The 22,288-nt window shown below is 40.9% G+C and overlaps 1 protein-coding gene and 1 pseudogene across 3 annotated transcripts in view; one reads left to right on the forward strand and one right to left on the reverse strand.

Annotated features, from left to right (window-relative positions):
- LOC105482500 (ring finger protein 144B) overlaps window positions 1–22,288 on the reverse strand; it is a 198,764-nt gene that overhangs the window by 73,956 nt on the left and 102,520 nt on the right. Inside the window, exons 1-2 of one of the 3 annotated variants that reach the window (XM_011742640.3) lie at window positions 15,232–15,523; window positions 3,135–3,335 (exon numbers count right to left, since the gene is read on the reverse strand). In XM_011742640.3, coding sequence (XP_011740942.1) covers window positions 3,135–3,299 — 165 coding nt within the window. In that variant the 5' untranslated portion in view covers window positions 3,300–3,335; window positions 15,232–15,523. Of the gene's footprint in view, window positions 1–3,134; window positions 3,336–6,006; window positions 6,737–15,231; window positions 15,524–22,288 lie in introns of those variants that run through there. The other 2 variants (XM_011742641.3, XM_011742644.3) reach the window with 2 other exon arrangements.
- On the forward strand, window positions 486–581 carry LOC112426827 (small nucleolar RNA U13; annotated as a pseudogene).

Genomic DNA, 22,288 nt, shown 5'->3' on the forward strand with positions numbered 1-22,288 from the left:
CAAGAAAGGAACAGAAGAACATTGTAGTTCCCAAGCTAATTTGACTATGGAACATTTCATTCAAGGATATCTCGGTTTCCCAGAGCTGGTGGTCTATGGAACACACTTGGGGTGGGGGCATCCATTTAAAGGCCAGGTCTCTCTAAAGATAAGGAAATAACTGATTAACATTCAATGGTCAAGTCAAATATTCCACATCTGTCCCTCTGCATACCCAGAGTATACTGCCCCCTCTTTGGAGCACTGTGAAGGATCCTAGCACCTTCATTTTACACATGAAAAATCAGAGGCCCAAAGAGATTTACCATGTGCCCAATTACACAGCTGAGTTGGGGTACAGCTGGAATTGGAGTGTGGCAATCCTGGGGGGAAAAAAAAAAAGCTAGGCTCGCAGCAAAATGGCCAGGGATGCCTCTTACAGAAGACAGAACAATGACAGAATGTTGTTAAAGCTTTATTAAATCCAAGAAACTATTCCAGTATAGATCCTTTTGTAGTTCATAAGAGTGATGATTGGTTTCCCACAGTCACGTAAGATATGCAAAACCTTGTTACACAGTAAGCACATTATCCATCTAACATGAAAAGAAAAAATACACACATTACATATACCAGTATATACCAGCATAACATCAAATCTAGCAGGAAGATCATTACATGTGGATACTCCCTGGGGCAGGGGGGTGGTTCTCAGTAAAGCCATTTTAAATATATGGTAGGCACAAGCAATTGGGAGATGTCATCCAATCCTATTTAAAAGTAGAAGTCAGTAGTATGTGGCATATTAAAAAGTTACAAATTTCTTTTTAGTCTCAAAAACACAAAACATTTGACACTGTAATACAGATGCAAAATAAAGTCTGGGAAGTGTAAGATACATTTTAAGTCATTTTTTAAAAAAGCAGAAATAAATCTCTAACCAAAAGAAAGTTAGAGTAGTATTTCAGGCGAGTCTGATTCAAATTACAATTTTACAGACGCTAAGGTAATCATACATTGCTTACTATTTTGGCAGCTCACAGGTAATAGGGTAACAGGATGCCAGGGAAAGTTAATGTTTCTAGGTGCAAAAAGATCCAAAATTGATGGATACCAAAAATATTAAGCCATTTGACTTTCTGCTTTTGAGCACTCCCTAACAATGAGGAAGTGTGAATCTAGATGACTGAATAAGCTAACGGTACTAACTCCTACCCTCAAATTGCTGAAAGAGAAATGAGAAGCAGCAATGCTGTTTTGAATCAGGAACTAAAATCTATTGAAACAGTAACAGGACAGGGTTAGCTCCCTGTGAAGATGAAATACAACCTTCACCGTGTATTATTTCCCCAATGTTGACGCACACACTTAAATTCTGCACTATTAAATGTCATAGCAAAAATTGAATTCTTTTAAAACAGCAGTAACCCTCAGCAAAATATGTGTATCCTGGTTTTCACCAAATGTTGTTTCTGACTCATTTGTTTCAAGGATTAGCAAGGGTTAGAAAGTCAGAGAAATAATTGTTTTGAAGGACAGCCTTCAGAAACAAAGCAAGACCAAAGGAAACTGAAGTTACTCTCAGACAACAAGGCCATTTCCTCACTTCCTATAAAGCAACACACACTAACAACAAGAGGAAGGAGAAGCCGCACAAACATTACTCCTCAGCAAAGCCTACTTCTGACCCCCCACCTAAAACAGCAACATCCTCTCAGCCCTGAACTCCTACATAATGTTCTTGGATAGAATGTAAGCTCCTAAAAGCAAGAAACTTCGCTGGGTTTTGTTTCCTTAACTGATAAATCCCGGTGCCTAGAACCAGTCCTGGGACATAGTTCCTGCTCAATAGGTATTTGTTGATTAAATCAACAATGCTAGTCTCTGTCATCACTAAATCCTACAGGAACTCAGTCTGTTTCCTACCTTTATACCTTAACCAACCAACCTTCGAGGAAAAGCGGCAGTAAAGGTCACAGGTGTCGATACCAGGTGTCACACTAAAAGAGATAAAGCCCACTTCTGCAGGTCTATAGGGCTCTCATTAAGTGGAATAAGAAGCATTCAGCATATTGTGAAAATAGAATAAAAGAAGCTATGACAAAGTACAATTTATGCCTCGTGCGTTGTAGAAGATGAACAAGTATATGAATGAAAATTCAGTACATAAATTACTACCTGACTTCTCTTATCATTTAAAATACCTGGTGAGTTTCTTATAGGTGGTAGTTAACTACAGCATGTTAATTTTTTTTTTTTTTTTTTTTTTGAGACGGAGTCTCGCTCTGTCACCCAGGCTGGAGTGCACTGGTGTGATCTTGGCTCACTGCAAGCTCCGCCTCCCAGGTTCACACCATTCTCCTGCCTCAGCCTCCTGAGTAGCTGGGACTACAGGCACCCGCCACCACGCCCGGCTAATTTTTTGTGTTTTTAGTAGAGACGGGGTTTCACCGTGTTAGCCAGGATGGTCTCGATCTTCTGACCTTGTGATCCGCCCGCCTCGGCCTCCCAAAGTGCTGGGATTACAGGTGTGAGGCACCACGCCCAGCCACCATGTTAAAATTTTTCTATTCTATTCCATAGTTTGAACCTTATCAGAAACACTATTTATTCAACCAATAATTAAATTTCTTTTTTTTTTTTTTTTTTTTTTTTGAGACAGAGTCTCGCTCTGTCACCCAGGCTGGAGTGCAGTGGCCGGATCTCAGCTCACTGCAAGCTCCGCCTCCCGGGTTCACGCCATTCTCCTGCCTCAGCCTCCCGAGTAGCTGGGACTACAGGTGCCTGCCACCTCGCCCGGCTAAGTTTTTGTATTTTTAGTAGAGACGGGGTTTCACTGTGTTAGCCAGGATGGTCTCGATCTCCTGACCTCGTGATCCGCCCGTCTCGGCCTCCCAAAGTGCTGGGATTACAGGCTTGAGCCACCGTGCCCGGCCTTTAAATTTCAAACATACATTATACTTAGCTAAAACAAGTAAACCCAGGATTTACCATTTAAGATACTATTTGGAAATAGATTCAAAGATGAAATGCTTTCCAAAGCAGGATCATATTGTAGCAAACTTTGGCTTCTCAGTAAACCACAGAAATATATCCTACTTTTATAATTTTTCCCTTTGTATTTTCTCATAGTGAAAGCATCAAGGAAAACTTACAGCTGTGCAAAAGATGCACCGGCATTCCTGGAGTGTGGTCATCTTGTCCACAGACTGCTCACACAGGCAGAGTTTGCAAGTGATGAGGGGGGCCGGAGCCAGATCTCCAGGAGCGGGATTTTCAGCAGTCATGGCGAGATAGTGGAGCCTACCAGCTGAGCCCATCAGCCTGTCTTCAGCGTTCTTCAGTCTCCTCAATCCCTATAGAAAGGTCCAAAGCAGAAAATACTATGTGGATTGATAAAGCTATTGTTTAGCCAACACATCTGGAGGTCAGTTGATCAAATTCTCACCCTCAGTTATCCCGAAACTTACCGCTAATGCACTTCTGGGAACCATGGGCTAGAGAGTGGTTCACCTACCTCAGCAAGGTGTCCCTGAAGTCCTGAAATTTAAGCTGACTTCACTGTCCTGATTCATATCATATGAGCTATGGAAATTAAAAGATCACTAAGGTGGGGTGAGAATGGGGAGATGTTGGTCAAGCTTACAAAGTTTCATTTAGATGAGATGAATAAGTTCTGGGAAGCTCTCATATAACATGGTGACCAGAGTTAGTAATAATACACTGTAATGGCCGAGAGATTTTAAATGATCTCACCACACATACACAAAACAATGTGAAGTGATGATGTTCATTAGCTTGATTTAAGCATTTCACAATGTATACATATAGCAAAACATCACACTGTATACTGCAAATGTAACTTATCAATTATACCTTAATAAAGGTGGGCGGCGGGAAATATCACTATGAGCAAACGTATTTAGGAGTTGCATCACTACAATCAATTCAACAGACTCAAAAAGTACTTAAAAATAGAATGTCATTCAAAAAGTTAAACAAAGAGGTAACATATGATCCAGCAATTCCACTTCTGGGTATATATCCAAAAGAACTGAAAGCAAGGTCTCAAAGAGATATTCGTACACCCATGTTCATAGCAACATTATTCATAATAGCCAAACAGTGGAGGTGATCCAAGTGTCTATCAACAGAAGAATGAGGCTGGGCGCAGTGGCTCACGCCTGTAATCCCAACACTGTGGGAGGCTGAGGCAGGTGGATCACTTGAGGTCAAGAGTTCAAGACCAGCCTGGCCAACATGGTGAAACCTTGTCTCTACTAAAAATACAAAATTTAAAAAAATACAAAAATACAAAATTAGCCAGACACAGTGGCACATCTGTAATCCCAGCTACTCAGGAAGTTGAGGTGGGAGAATCACTTGAACCCAGGAGGCAGAGGTTGCAGTGAGTCAAGATTGTGCCACCGCCCTCCAGCCTGGGTGACAGAACGAAACTTCATCTCAAAAAATAAAAAATTAAAAAGACAGAAGAACAAACAAAATGTGGTATATATACATACATACAATGGAATAAAAGGAAATAAAATTCTGACACATGCTACAACATGGATGAACCTTGAAGACATCGCCTAACTGAAATAAACCAGACAGAAAATCAAATATTATATGATTCCACTTAAATGAGGTACCTAGAGTAGTCAAATTCTGAGAGACAAAAAGTAGAATAGAGATTATCAGGGACCAGTAGGAGGGGGAAATGAAGAGTTACTGTTTGTGGGGTTTTCCTCCTAGAGACAGGGTCTCTCTCTGTTGCCCAGGCTCGAGTGCAGTGGAACAATCATAGCTCACTGCAGCCTCGAACTCCTGGGCTGACATGACCCTCCCGACTCCACCTCCCGAGTCAGGGTACGCTTCCTCACCTGGCATGTTCAATGGGTACAGAGTTTCTGCTTGAGGTGATGAAATAATTGTTTTCCTCATTTTATAGATTAATTGTGGTACTGAGAAGTTAGGTAATCTGCCAGAGTTCTCAGAGCTTGTACATGGCAGAGCAGAATACAATCCTCAACCTTCTGAGGCCACCAAGCCCAGTGCCAGATCCATTACACCAGAGCTGCCTTACGTGGATATCACATGAACAGATGAAGCAGGGAAAGAAAGGAGGAAGGGGGATAGAAAGAGGAAAAGAGTTGGAAGTCCATGACTACAGTTATCCTTAAGGTCAAAGCTGTACAGGAACAAGATTTGTCTCTACACATGGCATGACTATGGGAAAATATATCTTTAGATGAAAAATAAAAACTGCTGGCAAAGTTCCTCTACTAGATTGTTTTTATTCTGAATCTTTAACAGAGACTAAATAATTGTGAAAATAATTTCTCTACATATTCATATTTCATATCACATCAGGAAATTTCATGTTCTGATTAAACAAAAGCAAAATCCTATAGTTCTTACTATTTTTAAAGAGTGGCCAATTCTAATAAATTCTACCATAGAAATAATTGCAAATATACCTCCCCCTACAAGAACCAAGCTCTTTTCCTCTTAATTTTTGGACAAAAGAAATTACATGTAATCATTTGCTACCTAGTCCCACAATAGCTTAAGTCTCAATAGGTAAGTACAAAAGTACTAAAACAAGTAGAGGAAAATCAAATTTGATTAGATGGAAAGAAAAAAAAATAAATGAGATATTTGCTTGTCAATCTGTCCACATTCACTTTCTTAATGTCATACCAGAAAGTCAACAATTACTAACTCTAGCAACCTGAAGCATTTAAGGTTTTTCACCTACTCCCAGCACTCAGTACCAGAAAACCTGATTCAAAATAATTAAATAGGAAGCTAACTAATGGTTAGTTTCCATGTGGAAGGCATGGTTTTTTCTCAGCAAAGGCCTGATAAAGTTCAAGACACAGCGATATTCCATTAACTACTGAGGAGCTGTCATCCAAGAGCAAATTAAATTCAAATAGACCTGCACGTCGAATTCAGGATTTTGAGTTTTTTAAAAAAACCTCTCTTTATGATAAACGTAGGGGTAAAAATGAATGACTTTACCTTTTCCTTCCTCCCAGTTCATGCTTAACAACTATCATTAGCTTGTGTCTCCAATACTCCGTGGCTCATGGCACACAGTCCCACCAACTTCCCCAACTGCTGTCTTCTCATCTCTACATTCTCAACACTGCTTCACTGCTTATGCAACCTATTCTGAATTATCTTTCTTTCAAAAGAAATCCCAAGTAAAACAACAAGAATAAACGTGGTAGTAAATGCTTCCTGAGTAGGGGAAAAGGGGTAATAACACAGGCCAGAACCACTCCACACTCCAAATGTCAAATACGCTTAGCCATTTGTATCTGGTGTGAATAGTCAATCCTGATGTTCTGACCTAGCAAGAGATCTAGGTACTCTTCAAGAAATCCAAGTATTTCTCAGTCTTACTCTATATTTTTTTTTAGAAGGAAACATTAAACAGGCCAAAGTTTTAATGTACTCTTGAAAAACAAAGACATAATTGGATACCTCTTAGAAATTAATTGGATACTCTTGAAAGACACATTGGATTCCTCGAATAATACCTCAATTATTATCCATAATTGAATACCTATAATTAGATATTTCTTAGAAATAGTCTTCTTTTGAAGGTAGAACTAAAAATTGTGGTAATCAAGACCATGTGAAACATAATTATCTCTACTATAAACAGTACGAAAGTTTTTACTCCTTAAAACTAAGGAGTTACATGCCTATAGGCTATGAAGTCAAAGTTATAAAATATACATATAATGTAAAAATATTTTTATAATAGAAAAACCTTTACATAGCAGAGATGCATTTTGTTTTTTAAGAATTCCAAGCATTCCAAACAGGCAGGACTTGTGACTCAGTGACATATAGGAAAAAAGTCACATATTTCATCTCTTTGAGATGTGAACAATTCAAAATGCTTCTTCAAAGAGTGATTTAGAGGAATAACACCAATTCCCTAAGGCAATGGCTCTCAGACATTTTTCAAGCAATAAACTTTCAGAAAAAACAAAAATCGTAGTCAAACCACCACTGTATAAAAGAGATTCAGGTAGACAAGTGCCAGCACCCAATAGTGGGTGTCTAGAGCCAGTCCCCTTGACCTTCCCCACTCAGCAGCCCCCCAGCCACCATCACAGAAGCCTAAACCTGCACCATGCACAGATTAAAAACCAAACCTTTCGTTTTTTACTTTGGGCAAAACCAACAATGAATGTTGAAAAAATGAATGAAATGCAGTGAGGACTTCATTTAAAAAAAAAGAATATCAAACAAGAAATCCTTTCACCATTGAGTCATTGCAAAATGAGCTCTTCAAGCAGTAAACAGGAGAATCCTGAAAGCCTCTCATGAATTTCCTCACACCTGAGATGCCTGTGAATGGCTCCAAGGTCTCCTTGCTTTTCTTCCTTTGTGTCATGTTAAGATTCACCAGTCTTCACAGCATGAAACCCCCAACAGTAGAGCCTCAGGAAGCTCAGGACATTTGATAACACACTCCCAGCTCCTCCTGTCCTTCCCATCAGGCCACAGCTTCACAGGGGCACAGATAATTCACATCCATTCCCCTCCAGGTTTCAAGAAAAGTCTTCACTCCAGAGAGAGGCTAACTCACTCTTACTGCCTCATACCTCACATTTCTATCAAAAATAAGAAAGTGACTTGAATTATCCACCCTACCACTTGATTTTAAAAGCTAACAATTATAATTACTTTTACAGTGATTATAGATGTGACTGTGCCTCTCACTGAGTGTCAAGAACCCCTTGTGAAAAGGATTTTGGCAGAGAATGCAAGGGGCACCCTGGAAAGAAAAGAAATCTGACAGCTGCCTTTCAAGTTTAGGCATTCTAAGGTTGGTAGCAGGTATCACTTGTTTACATAGTCCCAATCATACAACAAGACAGATTGGTTGGGCCATGTAAGGAAGGAAAGCCATTCTAAAATGTCTGAGTTTGCACTAAATTACCAGGAAAGGAGAACCAGCAGTTAGTTCTATGTGCTCTATGTGTCTCTTGCACTATAGAGTGTTCATTATTTGAGAAGCAAGTACTATCAGATAGGAAAGAATAGAAAGTCACCTTTTCCCTCATGTGTTTTCATTAGAATTGCCAAAGAAAGGCATACTTCAGCACAGGATGCACAAGGAATTTTCATATTCTGCTGGTCGCCTGAAAAAGCAATCTGCTACAAAAATGCAAATGATGGGAGAGCCAACATTCAAAGCCTTCTTTTTTTTTTTTTTTTTTTTTTTGGCGGGAGGGTAGGGGATGGAGTCTCGCTCTGTCGTCCACGCCAGAGTGCAGTGGCACAATCTTAGCTCACTGCAACCTCCGCCTCCCGGGTTCAACCGATTCTCCTGCCTCAGCCTTCCAAGTAGATGGGATTTCAGGTGTCCGCCACTATGCCGGGCTAATTTTTGTATTTTTAGTAGAGACGAAGTTTCACCATATTTACCAAGCTGGTCTTGAACTCCTGACCTCATGATCCGCCCACCTCAACCTCCCAAAGTGCTGGGATTACAGGTGTAAGCCACCGTGCCCAGCCATTCAAAGTATTTTTAACCAATTTAGTTTATGTCTGTTTGATTATCCAAAATTAACAGTTATTCCCTTACACAAAAAGACAGTGTAATTGGAAGGGATAATGTTTTATTAAGATACTTACCCTAATTATTATTAGGACACTTATCCCTAATTATTTTGGAATTTTTACATTATTATGCAAAAGCTTTAACATTTGGAGAAACTGCTAAAGCACAACTAAGGAGACTAAGAGAAATAGAAAGCTACTAAAATGAACCAACTGGATATTACTGATGTCACAGGATATTAATGTAAATAAAAATCCAGTTGATCTGCACTGAGGTCTTAATTCCAAGCTATGCTATGAAATTCTAAGAGTTACTCAAGTACAGGGGACAAAACAGAAGAGGAAACATATGAATACTTTCAACGTGTTTATACGCCTTTGTGAGACTTGGAGTCATCGCTGTGAAGTAGCTAGAATAACAGATATGAATGCATAAATATGAAAGTGAGGTAGCAAAGGGGAAAGTTTTCAAGAAGGGTGGGTGGTGATGAAGAAAGGCTGAAGTGTTGCCTTGTAAAATGGAGACATATTCTCGGGAAGCTAATATTCTAATAAAGCAGAAAAAAAGAGCAGCAATCTAAAGGTCCCATCCTTGCCTTGTTAGGAAAGCTCTCCTCATACCAGCTAAGAACACACCAGGCAACCAGTTTCCACTCAACACAATCTGAAAATCAGCATTATGTTGATCTTGGTACTTCTGCCCAATAGAGTGGTTTAGTTAGCTAATGGTTCCTTTTCCTAACAGAAACTATTAGTGCACCCAATGGTCCTAATTGAGTCTAGTAAAGTGCTGACCATTATCAGCCATTAGCTGAAGTTCTACCCTAAATACAATCTAAATACAATGGCAGGGTGACCTGCTGGCTGGTAGCAGTAGCAAAAGCAATGAAGGAAGCGAGGGTTTATGATAGACCTCCTTTGTGGTCAGTGTTGTAGCTCTACTCTCTGCTTGTATCACCAACCACCTAACTGGTCATTCAAGGGCAAGATGAACCTGCATACATCCTTTCAATCACAAAAACAGTTCTAATGTATGCCCTGAGAGGACCTGAACAAATGAAAACATAGGCTTCCCCTCTCGTAGTCAGGGAACTGCAGTTACTCAAATATATTGTATATCTATTAATCACTTTATTTTTTTTTTGAGATGGAGTCTCACTCTGTCTCCAAGCTGGAGTGCAGTGGTGTGATCTTGGCTCACTGCAAGTTCCGCCTCCTGGTTTCACACCATTCTCCTGCCTCAGCCTCCTAAGTAGCTGGGACTACAGGCGCCCGCCACCACGCCCAGCTAATTTTTTGTATTTTTTAGTAGAGACGGGTTTTCACCGTGTTAGCCAGGATGGTCTCGATCTCCTGACCTCATGATCTGCCCTTTTTAAAAGAATAATGCTGAAACCCAATGAGTACACACATGGTATCACACATGAGATAAGTTGTCATTATTTGAAAAAATAGATTAGAAAATATCCTCGAGCATAAGCAAACCCAGGAAATATTTAGGTCTTAGACGTAAGAAAGTAAATATTCACCTATTCAGGCTCTGTGAAGTGGCAGTATTGTATTGCTGTGCCTCCTGTAGTAGGGAAGAGGACTTCTGATTTCTCTCCACTGTTTCATGGCTTAAAGTGCTCAAAAACCACTTTAGTCTACAATTCCTTACTTTTAACATCGTCATCTCAACAGTTTCTAGGATGGCAATGAGATCACAACTTTATAACTTGGAGACTATTACCTTCTAAAAATGGAACTGACATGCAAATATAGCCCTATTAACCTTTTTGTAGGTTTAAAAAAAAAGCAGGTACTTCATCAGGAAGGAGAAGCATCTTAAGGTATTAGCAAGAACTGTTTTCTGAACAGTGCCTTTGCTTCTTGAAATTAGGTTATGAATGAAGTCTGTTACAACTAATTTAGTGAGATCTAATATTTTTTCCCACAAAATATATATTGGTGCTGATATCCAAGCATGGCCAATGATGTACATGACGTCGTGATAAGCTAACTCCAGAGGACAGAACATCTGGCACATCTAGTTTTTGTTTTTGTTTTGTTTTGTTTTGAGACGTAGTCTCGCTCTGTCGCCCAGAGCTGCAGTGCAGTGGCGCTATCTCAGTTTGCTGCAAGCTCTGCCTCCCGGGTTCACGCCATTCTCCTGCTTCAGCCTCCCGAGTAGCTGAGACCACAGGTGCCTGCCACCACACCTGGCTTAATTTTTTGTATTTCTTTTTTTATTAGAGATGGGGTTTCACTGTGTCAGCCAGGATGGTCTTGATCTACTGACCTCGTGATCTGCCTGCCTCAGCCTCCCAAAGTGCTGGGATTTCAGGCGTGAGCCACTGAGCCTGGCCCTTGGCACATCTAGTTTTAACATTTGCAAAATGCTGTTCCTTTTTTTTTTTTTTTTTTTTTTTGGAGACGGAGTCTGACTGTGTCCCCCAGGCTGGAGTGCAGCCGCGAGATCTCAGCTCACTGCAAGCTCCGCCTCCTGGGTTCACGCCATTCTCCTGCCTCAGCCTCCCAAGTAGCTGAGACTACAGGTGACCTTCACAACGCCTGGCTAATTTTTTGTATTTTTAGTAGAGACGGGGTTTCACCGTGTTAGCCAGGATGGTCTTGATCTCCTGACCTTGTGATCCGCCCACCTCAGCCTCCCAAAGTGCTGGGATTACAGGTGTGAGCCACCGCACCTGGCTCCTTTTTCTTAAAAGCACATTTCTTCTTACCTTCTTTCCATGTTCTCATTACACTACAGGGTAAGGCCCAAGAGGCAGAAATCCAAATCCAGTTTTCCAAACAATATAAACTTATCAAAGAAGGTAGGAGTGAATATGAGAATAATAGCTCAATGATATTTTTGGCATGGCAACTTTGCATTCATCATGATAGCTACCTCTTCAATATCACCACTGTGCCTTGCCCACTCCTGTTTTAATCAGTGGTTCCCTGCCTCCCACAATTATTCACACAGCCCTGCTAAATAATTCTCTTCCTTCTGCCTGGCATAACAACAAAGCTCAGAAGCAGGAAGGAATGCCACTTAAAGGCAGGTCAGACAATGATGTAATTAACCGATCAAGGAGAAGTGGTATTTCAAAGAGCCTTACAGAGCAAGACCCAGGCTGATTTCTTGGGTCAGGACATTACCAGAAAACCGGAGCCGCTAAAGCACGAATATCTAAATCAAAAATTTTTTTCAAATGAATAAAAGCATGTGCCAATATTACCCCCTCCTGTGAAAGTTAAAAGTTTCATATAGAAATTTTAATTAGAAACAAATTGGAAACCAGTTTGGAAGAGGAATCTTCATCCCACCTGAGCAAAGTGCAGGTGTAGAATTTTGTATGTCCTTGCCAATTAATTTCCTATAACAGGAATTTATCATGAAGGAAACAAAGTCAACACACAAAGTTAGGTGCTAGGGATGTAAAGGACGTAAAGGTGATTACACCCAGCTCCTACTTATTAAGAGTCAACTAGTTGAGGAGGTTTTCAATAGAGGATTTCATATAATCATATGCAGGAGAATGTGTGGGTTTAAGGTTTCAGCCACAAGTCCAACAGAGAGAAATGAATTGTCTTGTTCTATCTTCCCAAGAAAAACAAAGAACAAGTTGATGAAGGGCTGGGACTCAAACTCGTGACTTCAAAAGATTTAAAAAACAATGGGACATGGCTTTCAAAGTATGCTCTTAATAAATACTATAAACCATGTGATCAGAAGTATCTCCAGCTATGAATAAGAAAAGTGTATTTCACTTAGATTGTTGTGTTTTGCATTCAAGAAAGAGATCTGATCATAGATGAGAAGCTCCTCATTCCATGTTGCAGAAGCATTGGTCATTTTTACTCATTTAATACATAGTTGTCCATTTTTTAATAACCATTACGATATGATGCATTGGGTTCCAAAGTACTCACCGACTAGGTAAATAGCAAATGCCAAAGTTAATGAAACTAAAACTTTAGTCCAAGACCTCCCACATACACCTAAAGGTAAAAAATATGAATTAAAATATTTATATAAATTAACTTAGGTGTCATATACCTCTTTGGCTGCTTAATGGTCAAATGGTCAAGGTGACACTACCAAGAAAATTAAGATGATTGAGGTGACAAACATCAGAGTACTTTTTATAATCTGGCAAAGCAACGTGAATTAAGAACTACCACTCTAGACCCAAGTCACTTCTGAGCTTGTAAGAATTTCTTCAGGACACAGACCACATCTTAGCCATCTTTATATCTCAGCATCTAACATAGCACCAAGCAAATCACAGTCACTCAGTAGTAGAGTGGATGATTTTTCTGATTGTACGTGGAGGAGATAAAATATTAAAGGCCTGGTTCTCATCTGTATTCACTTCCAGAAATTCGCAAGCTGAAAATATTGACCATTTGTTGTAGGCAAGGAGCTTCTATAAATTAAGGTAGGCACCTCTGAAAGAAATGTTTCAGTACTTAGGGGCAATGGCCACAGATACCTATTCCCCAAAGCCCAAGTGAAAAGCATGACTTGTCTGGCAGCTTGGCCCTTTTCCCACACCCAAAATAATCAGTTGCACAAAGTAGGCTTAGTCCCAAAACTGCTCGGACTTTGTTCCTTCACTAACATCTGGGTTCAGCATGATTCCTGACCTCTATCTCAAACTGGAGATTTCAAACACTAAGAATTTCACTCACCAAGAAAATAATGTCATAGTCAAGGCCAGGGGAAACAAAGAAGCCAGGATTAGCAGAAATACTTCAGAGAAAGGATTCTGACATACATATAAATGTTTCTAAATGTCTAAAATATTGAAATGACTTTTCAAGAAGGAAATTTGAAGTGCACCTCCTCAGATGAAAAATATTCATACTACTGAAGAGAAAGATGTTTTTTCAGGAAGTTAAATGGTCATACCAGGCAGATAAAATAAGCTTTTTCTTCCCAGAGAGAGCATACTTTTCTCTCTGCTGTAGAGTTTGGCTCCGAAAACCTGGTTCACAATCTGAGACCCAAAAACTGATTATTTTAAAAAGACATGTCTTAAGCTGACCTAGTTTGGAAGCCTGAATGCCTTTAAATTGCCAATGAACTGAAACCATTCATGAGAATGGGGCTTTTGAATGCTGAGAATGTTCTTTGGGGCTCAGCACAAAGATATTTGGCATAGATGACTGTAAATATTTGTAAAACTCTGGGTAAATGGGCAGGATTTGACCACACTCAAGCCCTACTTCCAGCACAGTAGTGTAGGAGAAAGTTATCTAGGGCGATTGGTTTGGGGTTTTGGGGGGTTTTTCTGGTTGAGTTTTGTTTGTTTTAAATAAAAAGCCAAGCAACCCAATTCTACTACTCAACATCTTTTTCACATTCACTATACATGTTTACCTTTTTTTGAATCATCAAGATCATTAATTAGTCAGAGACTACTTTTGAAACTGAGGTTTTACCCTTTCCCACTTCTCTAAGTTTATGCCCACTACAAAAATCAAAAATAAAATAAAAATGCTAGTCAAAGGTGTGCAAGGGCAGAGTAGGAGGTGTATGAAACCATGACCTTGGATTTCATAATACGATTATCTACAAGTGGCTTTGTGGATCTGCTATAGGTTTTTCTCCCCCTCAAGATAGTTTCAGAAGTATTTAAGGCACTGCTACCCATGAAAAGGACCCAGGTTGTGAAGGAAAGATAAACTAAGGGAAGGAGGGACTCACAGAGGCATTAGATGTGAAAGGGACCAAGAGGCTCATTTCAGTGAAAGCTGCGGCAGGCAGATACTCTAATTACCAGCAACTCAGTTAGGACTGGCTAGGTTCCTTTTGCCTCTTACTCACACCCTAAAAACTGAGTCATCCCAAAGTTCATTTATTTTGCTTCTGGGCAAAGACACCCCCTAATCTGCTTCTTCAGAAATGTTACATACATTGTCATTTAATTTATACCTCTCAATGTTCAAATAAACGTCCAGAAATGCCAAATCGGAAGAGCAGAGATAGTCCTGTTAAGAACCTCAGAGCTAATGTTTTGATAAGATACATGTGGCAGAAAGCAATACGAAACTGACAGTCTGTTATGGGAACATGAAGAAAGAACGTTTCCCCGAGAAGGGAATTAATTTCTGGGAAATCTTTATGTGAAGAGTATATATGCCTGAGGAGTAGACTTACAGCAGGATCCTTGAAACTCATGAGAAAAACAAAATATGTTGTAGAAAGAATAAGTAAAAGATACCTTTTCCCTGTAGAAACGACAATCAGTTCGATTTTAACTTAAATTTGAGAATGGCTCTTGTAGAATCAAGAGTTTCACTGTTTAATCAGCAATTACCTGATAAAATAAGCACTATAATGCATAATCCGAGATTATGCCAACTTTTGGTCTCCCCTTAAGACCTAGGGAGAGGTCTGGTCTAATCTTGGATTCTATAATACATTCTATTATAGAAACTGTTTTATTAGAAATGAAACTACTTTCCTTTAACAAAGGCATTTTTCTTTTAAGTTAACAGGTGTTTAAGGCATTCAGAATGAATTCAGTTCTGTATGGTTTGAGCACTAGAGACAGAAAATCGAAAAATCATGTTGTCACAGATAGTCTCCTGTCCTTTTCCCTTAGTCCAGCAATACCATTCCGGTCTTGCAACGCCTGTAGCCTTTAAAAATCTCGCTAAACCTACCTGGCAGGAGACCTGCGTTCCTCCGCCGCCGGGCTTCTCAGTAGCCTCCCTCCAGCTCACCGCCAGTCCGGGCTGCTGGCACACTGGACAGGAGGAGCTCTTTCATTCTCTCCGTCTTTCCTCCGCGCTCTGCGGCTGACGGCTTTACACTTTGCAAGACTGCAACAGGACTCGCACTCCCAGACCTACGGGTCGGGAGGAGGCGGAGTCCCCGACTGCCTCCAAGTCTTGACTGGCAGCTGCGATGCCCGGGAACATTGCAGCGCGAGCATGGGGCACAGCTCGCCAGCAGCAGCGGTAGCAGCGCGTTTATTTATACAGGAAGCTCAGGCGCCGCACTTCCTACTTCCCATCTGGGTCGTACTTCAGCTGCAGGTGATGGCCTTAACCCTATCCCAACCCGGCGCGCTGCACCGGCTCTACTACTTGTCAGGACCTGTCTCTTGTTCTCCGGAGACCGCTATTGCAGGAATTCAGAGCAGCGGGTGCAGGCAGCTGCCCCTAGCGCCCTTCTCCTGCCCAGACAGGGACAGCTCACCTCCTGGCCTTCAGCGCCTGCTACCTCTCTGTCTGTACATATCCTCACAGGCCACCTTTCTTTATTTTCTCCCTCCTTCCCAGCTCTTTAAATCTCTTTCTTCTACTTCTAACAGCCCAGACCTGCCTTCCCACATGGCAGACAACTGTTTTATAGAAACACTTCCTATGCACATCTCATCAAAAAACAGCTTGTATCTGACTGGTCCTTTTGCATCTAATGATGAAATTAGAATACCTGTGAATCAAATCGGGAATAATCTTAGTTTACCTCATAAAATACAGACACTTCTTGATGAAACAATGATTTCACTTGAAGTGCTTTGTAACTTAACTGGTGGTACCCTCAAACAGAAATGTAACAAAATAATCTAGAAGCTGTGAGGTATTATGAAGTGCTTCCTTGCTCCAAAACCTTGGACATTTCATTTGTGTGACCTTCATAATGAATCGCATACCTACTCACTAAGATCAAAATCACCTAAGTCTGCTGAGCATTGCCATTTAGGAATGTCGCTCTGACACAGGAATCTGTGTTCACTCTGCAACCCCTCTCTACTTTTGCAACCACTGTCAGGAATGTGCTTCCTAAAAGGAAAGGACTCACAGGCCCTTTGTGGAAAGGATCTGTGTGCGCCAACGGGCACCATTCCAAACGACACAAGCAAACACTGCTTCTCAGCCCTCCAAGTTGAAGAAAACCTCTAGGTCAAAGCGAAGGGCTGAAGAACACAGTGTATCTACATGTGCCATGCTAGGACAGGCAGGAGGACCAGCTCACCAGTCAGGGAGGAAGAGAAAAAGGACAGGGGCAATAAGATGGTAAGAGAACCCACAGTAGGGTATTTGAGCTTGAAAAGTCTTCCTAGCTATTTTAGCAAATAATCTGATTTTAAAGATAAGTAAATTGGGCTGGGCATGGTGGCTCACGTCTGTAATCCCAACACTTTGGGAGGTCAAGGCGGGCAGATCATCTGGGATCAGGAGTTCAAGACCAGCCTGGCCAACATGGTGAAACCCCGTCTCTACTAAAAATACAAAAAATTAGCCGGACGCCTATAATCTCAGCTTCTTGGGAGGCTGAGGCAGGAGAATCACTTGAACCTAGGAGGCAGAGGTTGCAGTGAGCCGAGATTGTGCCACTGCACTCCAGCCTGGACAACAAAAGTGAAACTATGTCTCAAAAAAAAAAAAAAGAAAAATAATAAGGAAACTGATGTCCAGGGAGATTTTTAAGAGATTGGCCCAAATGAGACACAGGCCAAGCTAGAATGAAACCTAAATCTGAGTTACATGAGGAAGGTGAATGTTAATGAAAACCATCCCAAACGATGTCCAACCTTCAGGCTGAGCAATGGCTTAGCTTCTGAGATAATCTATTTCAAGGCATTTTATTGGCATAGTGACCATTTTGGTGGACAGGAACTAGGAAAGATAGAGCATCCTCTAAGAGGTTAGTTTATTCGTTGGTGTTGACGCAAATCTCCTGAGCCTTCAACCAAAGTTCAATACAGAGTCCACTTTTCAAATTACCATTCATAAATGATAATCTCTTGTTAACAGGGTAAGGGAAGAAGCTGCTGCCAATATGAATGAGAACATAGGTTAAGCATGAATAGTGCTGCCTATTATCCCAAATATTTTGCACAACTGAGTAACATCACCACTGATTATTTTCAACCATGCAACTATGCAAATTTTTAAAAATTGCAGTCAAAATTTAATAAGACTAAATAAACATGATGAATGCTATAATATTATGTGAACAAACTCTCTCAGATCTTCCTAAGGAGTCTACAGTGTGAATGGATATCCATTCTCCGGAGCATTTATTGATCTCCTCCCAGACAAGCTGCTAGGTGCTATGACAATAATGATATTAGAGATGGTCTCCCTGTCCTCAAAGACCTCTCAACCCAGGGAAGGAGTCAGACAAGCAAATCAATTATCAGGGTACTGATAGTTGTACCCAATGTGTGAGTGACACATGATGTGTGATATGACAGACTTAAGCATGATGTGCTATTGGGAATACAGAGAAGAAGAATTTAAAGAATTCTTCTTTAAATTGAATTTAAAAGAATCAAGTCTTGATGAAAAGAATCAAGTCTTCTCTGAGAAGGTGATTGTATTAATCTGTTCTCACACTGCTATAAAGAAATAACTGAAATTGGGTAATTTATAAAGAAAAGAGGTTCAATTGGCTCATGGTTCTGCAGCTGGACAGGAAGCATGGCGGGGGAGCCCTCAAGGAGGTAAAAATCATGGTAGAAGGTGAAGGGGAAGCAGGCATGCATGTCTTATGTGACTGGAGCAGAAGCAAGGCACGGGGGGCAGGGTGGGGAAATGCCACACATGTTTAAACAACTAGGCCTCTCAAGAACTTACTGTCACAAAAAACAGCACCAGGAGATGGTGCTAAACCATTTATGAGAACTCTGTCCCTATGGTCCAATTACCTCCCACCAGGCCCCACCTCCAACATCAGGGATCATAATTCGACATGAGATTTGGCTGGGGACACAGATCCAAACCATATCAGTGATTTAAATCTGAGTCTTCAAGTAGCCCAATAGGGGTGGTAGAGAAGGGTAAACCAGACTGAGCAAACAGCTAAAACAAAGGCTTAGACATAAGACTCCAGGTGAAGCTTTTCATAATTCGGATAGAGCTGATACATCCAGAATAAATGAATGAGGGTCTGAGCTAATGCAGTGACAACTGCCTTGCAAAGGAAGAGAACCAATGGAGAGAGATTTCAGAAATGGAAGTGATGGAACTTGGTATCTGATAAGATGTTATATTAGTCCATTCTCACATCGCTATAAAGAAATGCCTGAAACTGGGTAACTTATAAAGAAAAAAGATTGGCCGGGCACGGTGGCTCAAGCCTGTAATCCCAGCACTTTGGGAGGCCGAGACGGGTGGATCACGAGGTCAGGAGATCGAGACCATCCTGGTGAACATGGTGAAACCCCGTCTCTACTAAAAAATACAAAAAACTAGCTGGGCGAGGTGGCGGCGCCTGTAGTCCCAGCTACTCGGGAGGCTGAGGCAGGAGAATGGCGTGAACCCGGGAGGCGGAGCTTGCAGTGAGCTGAGATCCGGCCACTGCAACTCCAGCCTGGGAGACAGAGCGAGACTCCGTCTCAAAAAAAAAAAAAAAAGAAAAAGAAAAAAGATTTAATTGGCTCACAGTACTGCAGGCTTTGTAGGAAGCATGATGGTCAAAGTAGGTGCAAGAGAGCAAGTTGCGGGGTGAGTTGGGGGGGCGGTGCTACACACCTTTAAATGACCAGATCTCACAGGAACTCACTCACTATCCCCAGGACAGTACCAAGAGGGATGGTGCTAAACCATTCATGAGAAATTTGCCCCCACGATGCAATCACCTCCTACCAGGCCCCACCTCCAACAATGAGGATTACATTTCAATATGAGATTTGGGCAGGGACACACATCCAAACTATATCAGATGCAGGGGGATAAGAGAAAAAGAATAGCCCCAATTGCTGGCACCACTAAGAGGGGGAATAAAAGAGAAGTGATAGTAAGGAAACCATGATAATTCAAATTAAGACCTGTAGAATCAGAGATGCCTCCGGGGAATACTGGAAGAACTGACAGTAGGCTACCAACAGAGAGAGATCTAGGGTGGAGAGTCATTTGGGCATTGCCATCATTTAGGTAGTGGCCATAGACGAGATTACCAAAAGCTAAGACAACCCACATGCTACAGAGGGAAGCAGAGGCTTTGGTCCTTGGAAAACTCCACTACCCATTCATTATTATGTAACCTTAATGAAGTTATTTAATACACTCGAAACTCAGTTTTCTCATCTATAAAATAGGAATGATGACATTCATCTCACAGGCTGTTGTGAGGGTAAAAGTGGTTTTTTAAGTAGCTACCATAGTGCCTGATACACGGAGATGCCTGCACAAATCAAATCTCGATGGGCCAGGGTGGTGGTTGGGGTAGAGGCAGTTACTGGCAGCTCCTGGAATTGTGTACTGCACAACCTGCTCAGCTGTACACCATGGTCCTGGCCTGATACACATTAGGAACTCAGTCAGTGTTATTTATCTAAGAAAGGGAAAGGGGAAGGAAAAGAAAGCGTTAAAAAAGAGAACCCAAAAGAACATCAGTATTTAAAGGGTAGGTTAAAAAGGAGTCCTCAAATAAGTCTAAGAAAAAATTGCTTATTTTATACTACAAAAATAAAGGTAGGCCAGGCACAGTGGCTCACACCTGTAATCCTAGCACTTTGGGAAAATCGCATGGCCTAAGCCCAGGCGTTCAAGATTAGCCTTAGCACCTGTGATAGTGACAGCCTATCTCTACAAACAATAAGAAATAAATTAACCAGATATGGCGGCACATACCTGTAGTCCCAGCTACCCAGGAGGCTGAGGCAGGAGGATCACTTGAGCCCAGGAGGTTGAGGCTGCTGTGAGCTGTGATCACACCACTGCACTCCAGCCTGCGCAAGAGAGTGAGACCTTGTCTCAAATAAATAAATAAATACATATATTTTTAAAAAAATAAATAAATGTAACATTTCATATTTCAAACCGAGATGTAAAATTCAGACACTACAATCTACAAAAATATTTTTTAACTTTCTGAGCAATGACATATTACAAATTGTTCACCAGAGACTGCAATCATGTTGACCTTCATCATAACAGGGAATTATTTCATAATCTGAATTCCAGACCTTTTTTTTAAAAAGCATACAAAATTTTAACATTAATAGTAAGCCATCCAAATTGTATTAATCAGTGGCCAGGCAAGGTGACTCATGCCTGTAATCCTAGCACTTTGGGAGGCCAGGGCAAGTGAATCATGTGAGGTCAGGAGTTCAAGACTAGCCTGGCCAATGGCTCATGCCTATAATCCTAGCACTTTGGGAGGCCAAGGCAGGTGAATCATTTGAGGTCAGGCGTTCAAGACCAGCCTGGCCAACATGGTGAAACCCCATCTCTACTAAAAATACAAAAATTAGCCGGGTATGGTGGGACATGCCTGTAATCCCAGCTACTTAGGAAGCTGAGGCAGGAGAATTGTTTGAACCAGGAGGCAAAGGATGCAGTGAGCTGCAATCACGCACCACTGCACTCCAGCCTGAGCAACAAATCAAAATAAATCTAAAACATACTTAAAGTTTTCCCTGCATGTGAGGCCAAAAAATAAATATAATTTACAGATCCTATATATGTGTAAGATACTGAAATAATATATAGCATACTACATAATATATAATATATAATAGGTATATAATATAAAGTGCATTATACCCCTACATAAGAATCAACAAGTAGAATTTCTTCTTTGGAAAATCATTCTCTTTAATTAATAAAGAAAAGTCTAGAGTTGTTCTTGATATTATCCTTCTATTCTACCTTAGTACCTACGTTAGAAACACATACCTTAGACATTACATCCTGTGGTTAAAACATAATTTTTTAAATGGTTTGTTTGGTCTCAATAAATCAGATGTAAGAATCCAAGTATTGGGAAATCAGCTTCTGCAATAGATGCAAATCTCTCCCCACAGTAACAGCTATAAGACAAAGGTCATGGTGTTCTGACAGTTTGGTCATTTCTCATTTCCAAATAAATACAATTTCATTTGCATTTTTCTATTGCATCTAACGGCATGGATCTTATTCTTTCAGCATTATTGAGTGTTTTGTATCTAGAACTAAGAGTAAGACAATACAAAATAAGACTATTATAAAATAGTATGATATAATCTATGCCAGAGATGTATTCAGGTAGCACGGCAGTCAAAGAACAGATATCAAACTACATAGAAAGTGAAACTGCGGGCCGGGCACAGTAGCTCATGTCTGTAATCCTAGCACTTTGGGAGGCCAAGGCGGGTGGATCACAAGGTCAGGAGATCGAGACTAGCCTGACAAACATGGTGAAACCCTGTGTCTACTAAAAATACAAAAATTAGCTGGGCATGGTGGCACATGCCTGTAATCCCAGCTACTCCGGAGGCTGAGGCAGGAGAATCACTTGAACCCAGGAGGCAGAGTTTGCAGTGAGCTGAGATCGTGCCACTGCACTCCAACCTGGTGATAGAGCAAGACTCTGTCTCAAAAAAAAAAAAAAAGTAAAACTGTGACCGGAGGACATCATCCAGTTACATACACACATATAGGACATACATCTAGTCACGTAGTATAACATAAGTTTCACAAAACTTGAGACATGTCATCTTGGTTCTATTTCATACTTAACAAGAAGCATCACAATGCCTTACAGAGCAAGTCAAAACCAACTAGGACCCAACAAGAAAAAACAGAATCATCTCCAACTGCCACTGCCATTATTCCACATGAGAGCCCATAATGACTGTGGACAGAGAGCTGAATGAGAGAGCAAGACTCCACAGGACTGTGTTGTCCAGGACTCTCATATCCTATATGACACCACTAGCAAGTTACAGTTAAGGACCAATGAGATCGCGGAGTTCAGCCCCTCTCTCTCTCCAGAAAAAAAAAT

Source organism: Macaca nemestrina, chromosome 5 (genome assembly GCF_043159975.1).
Source record: "Macaca nemestrina isolate mMacNem1 chromosome 5, mMacNem.hap1, whole genome shotgun sequence".
Taxonomy (NCBI): domain Eukaryota; kingdom Metazoa; phylum Chordata; class Mammalia; order Primates; family Cercopithecidae; genus Macaca; species Macaca nemestrina.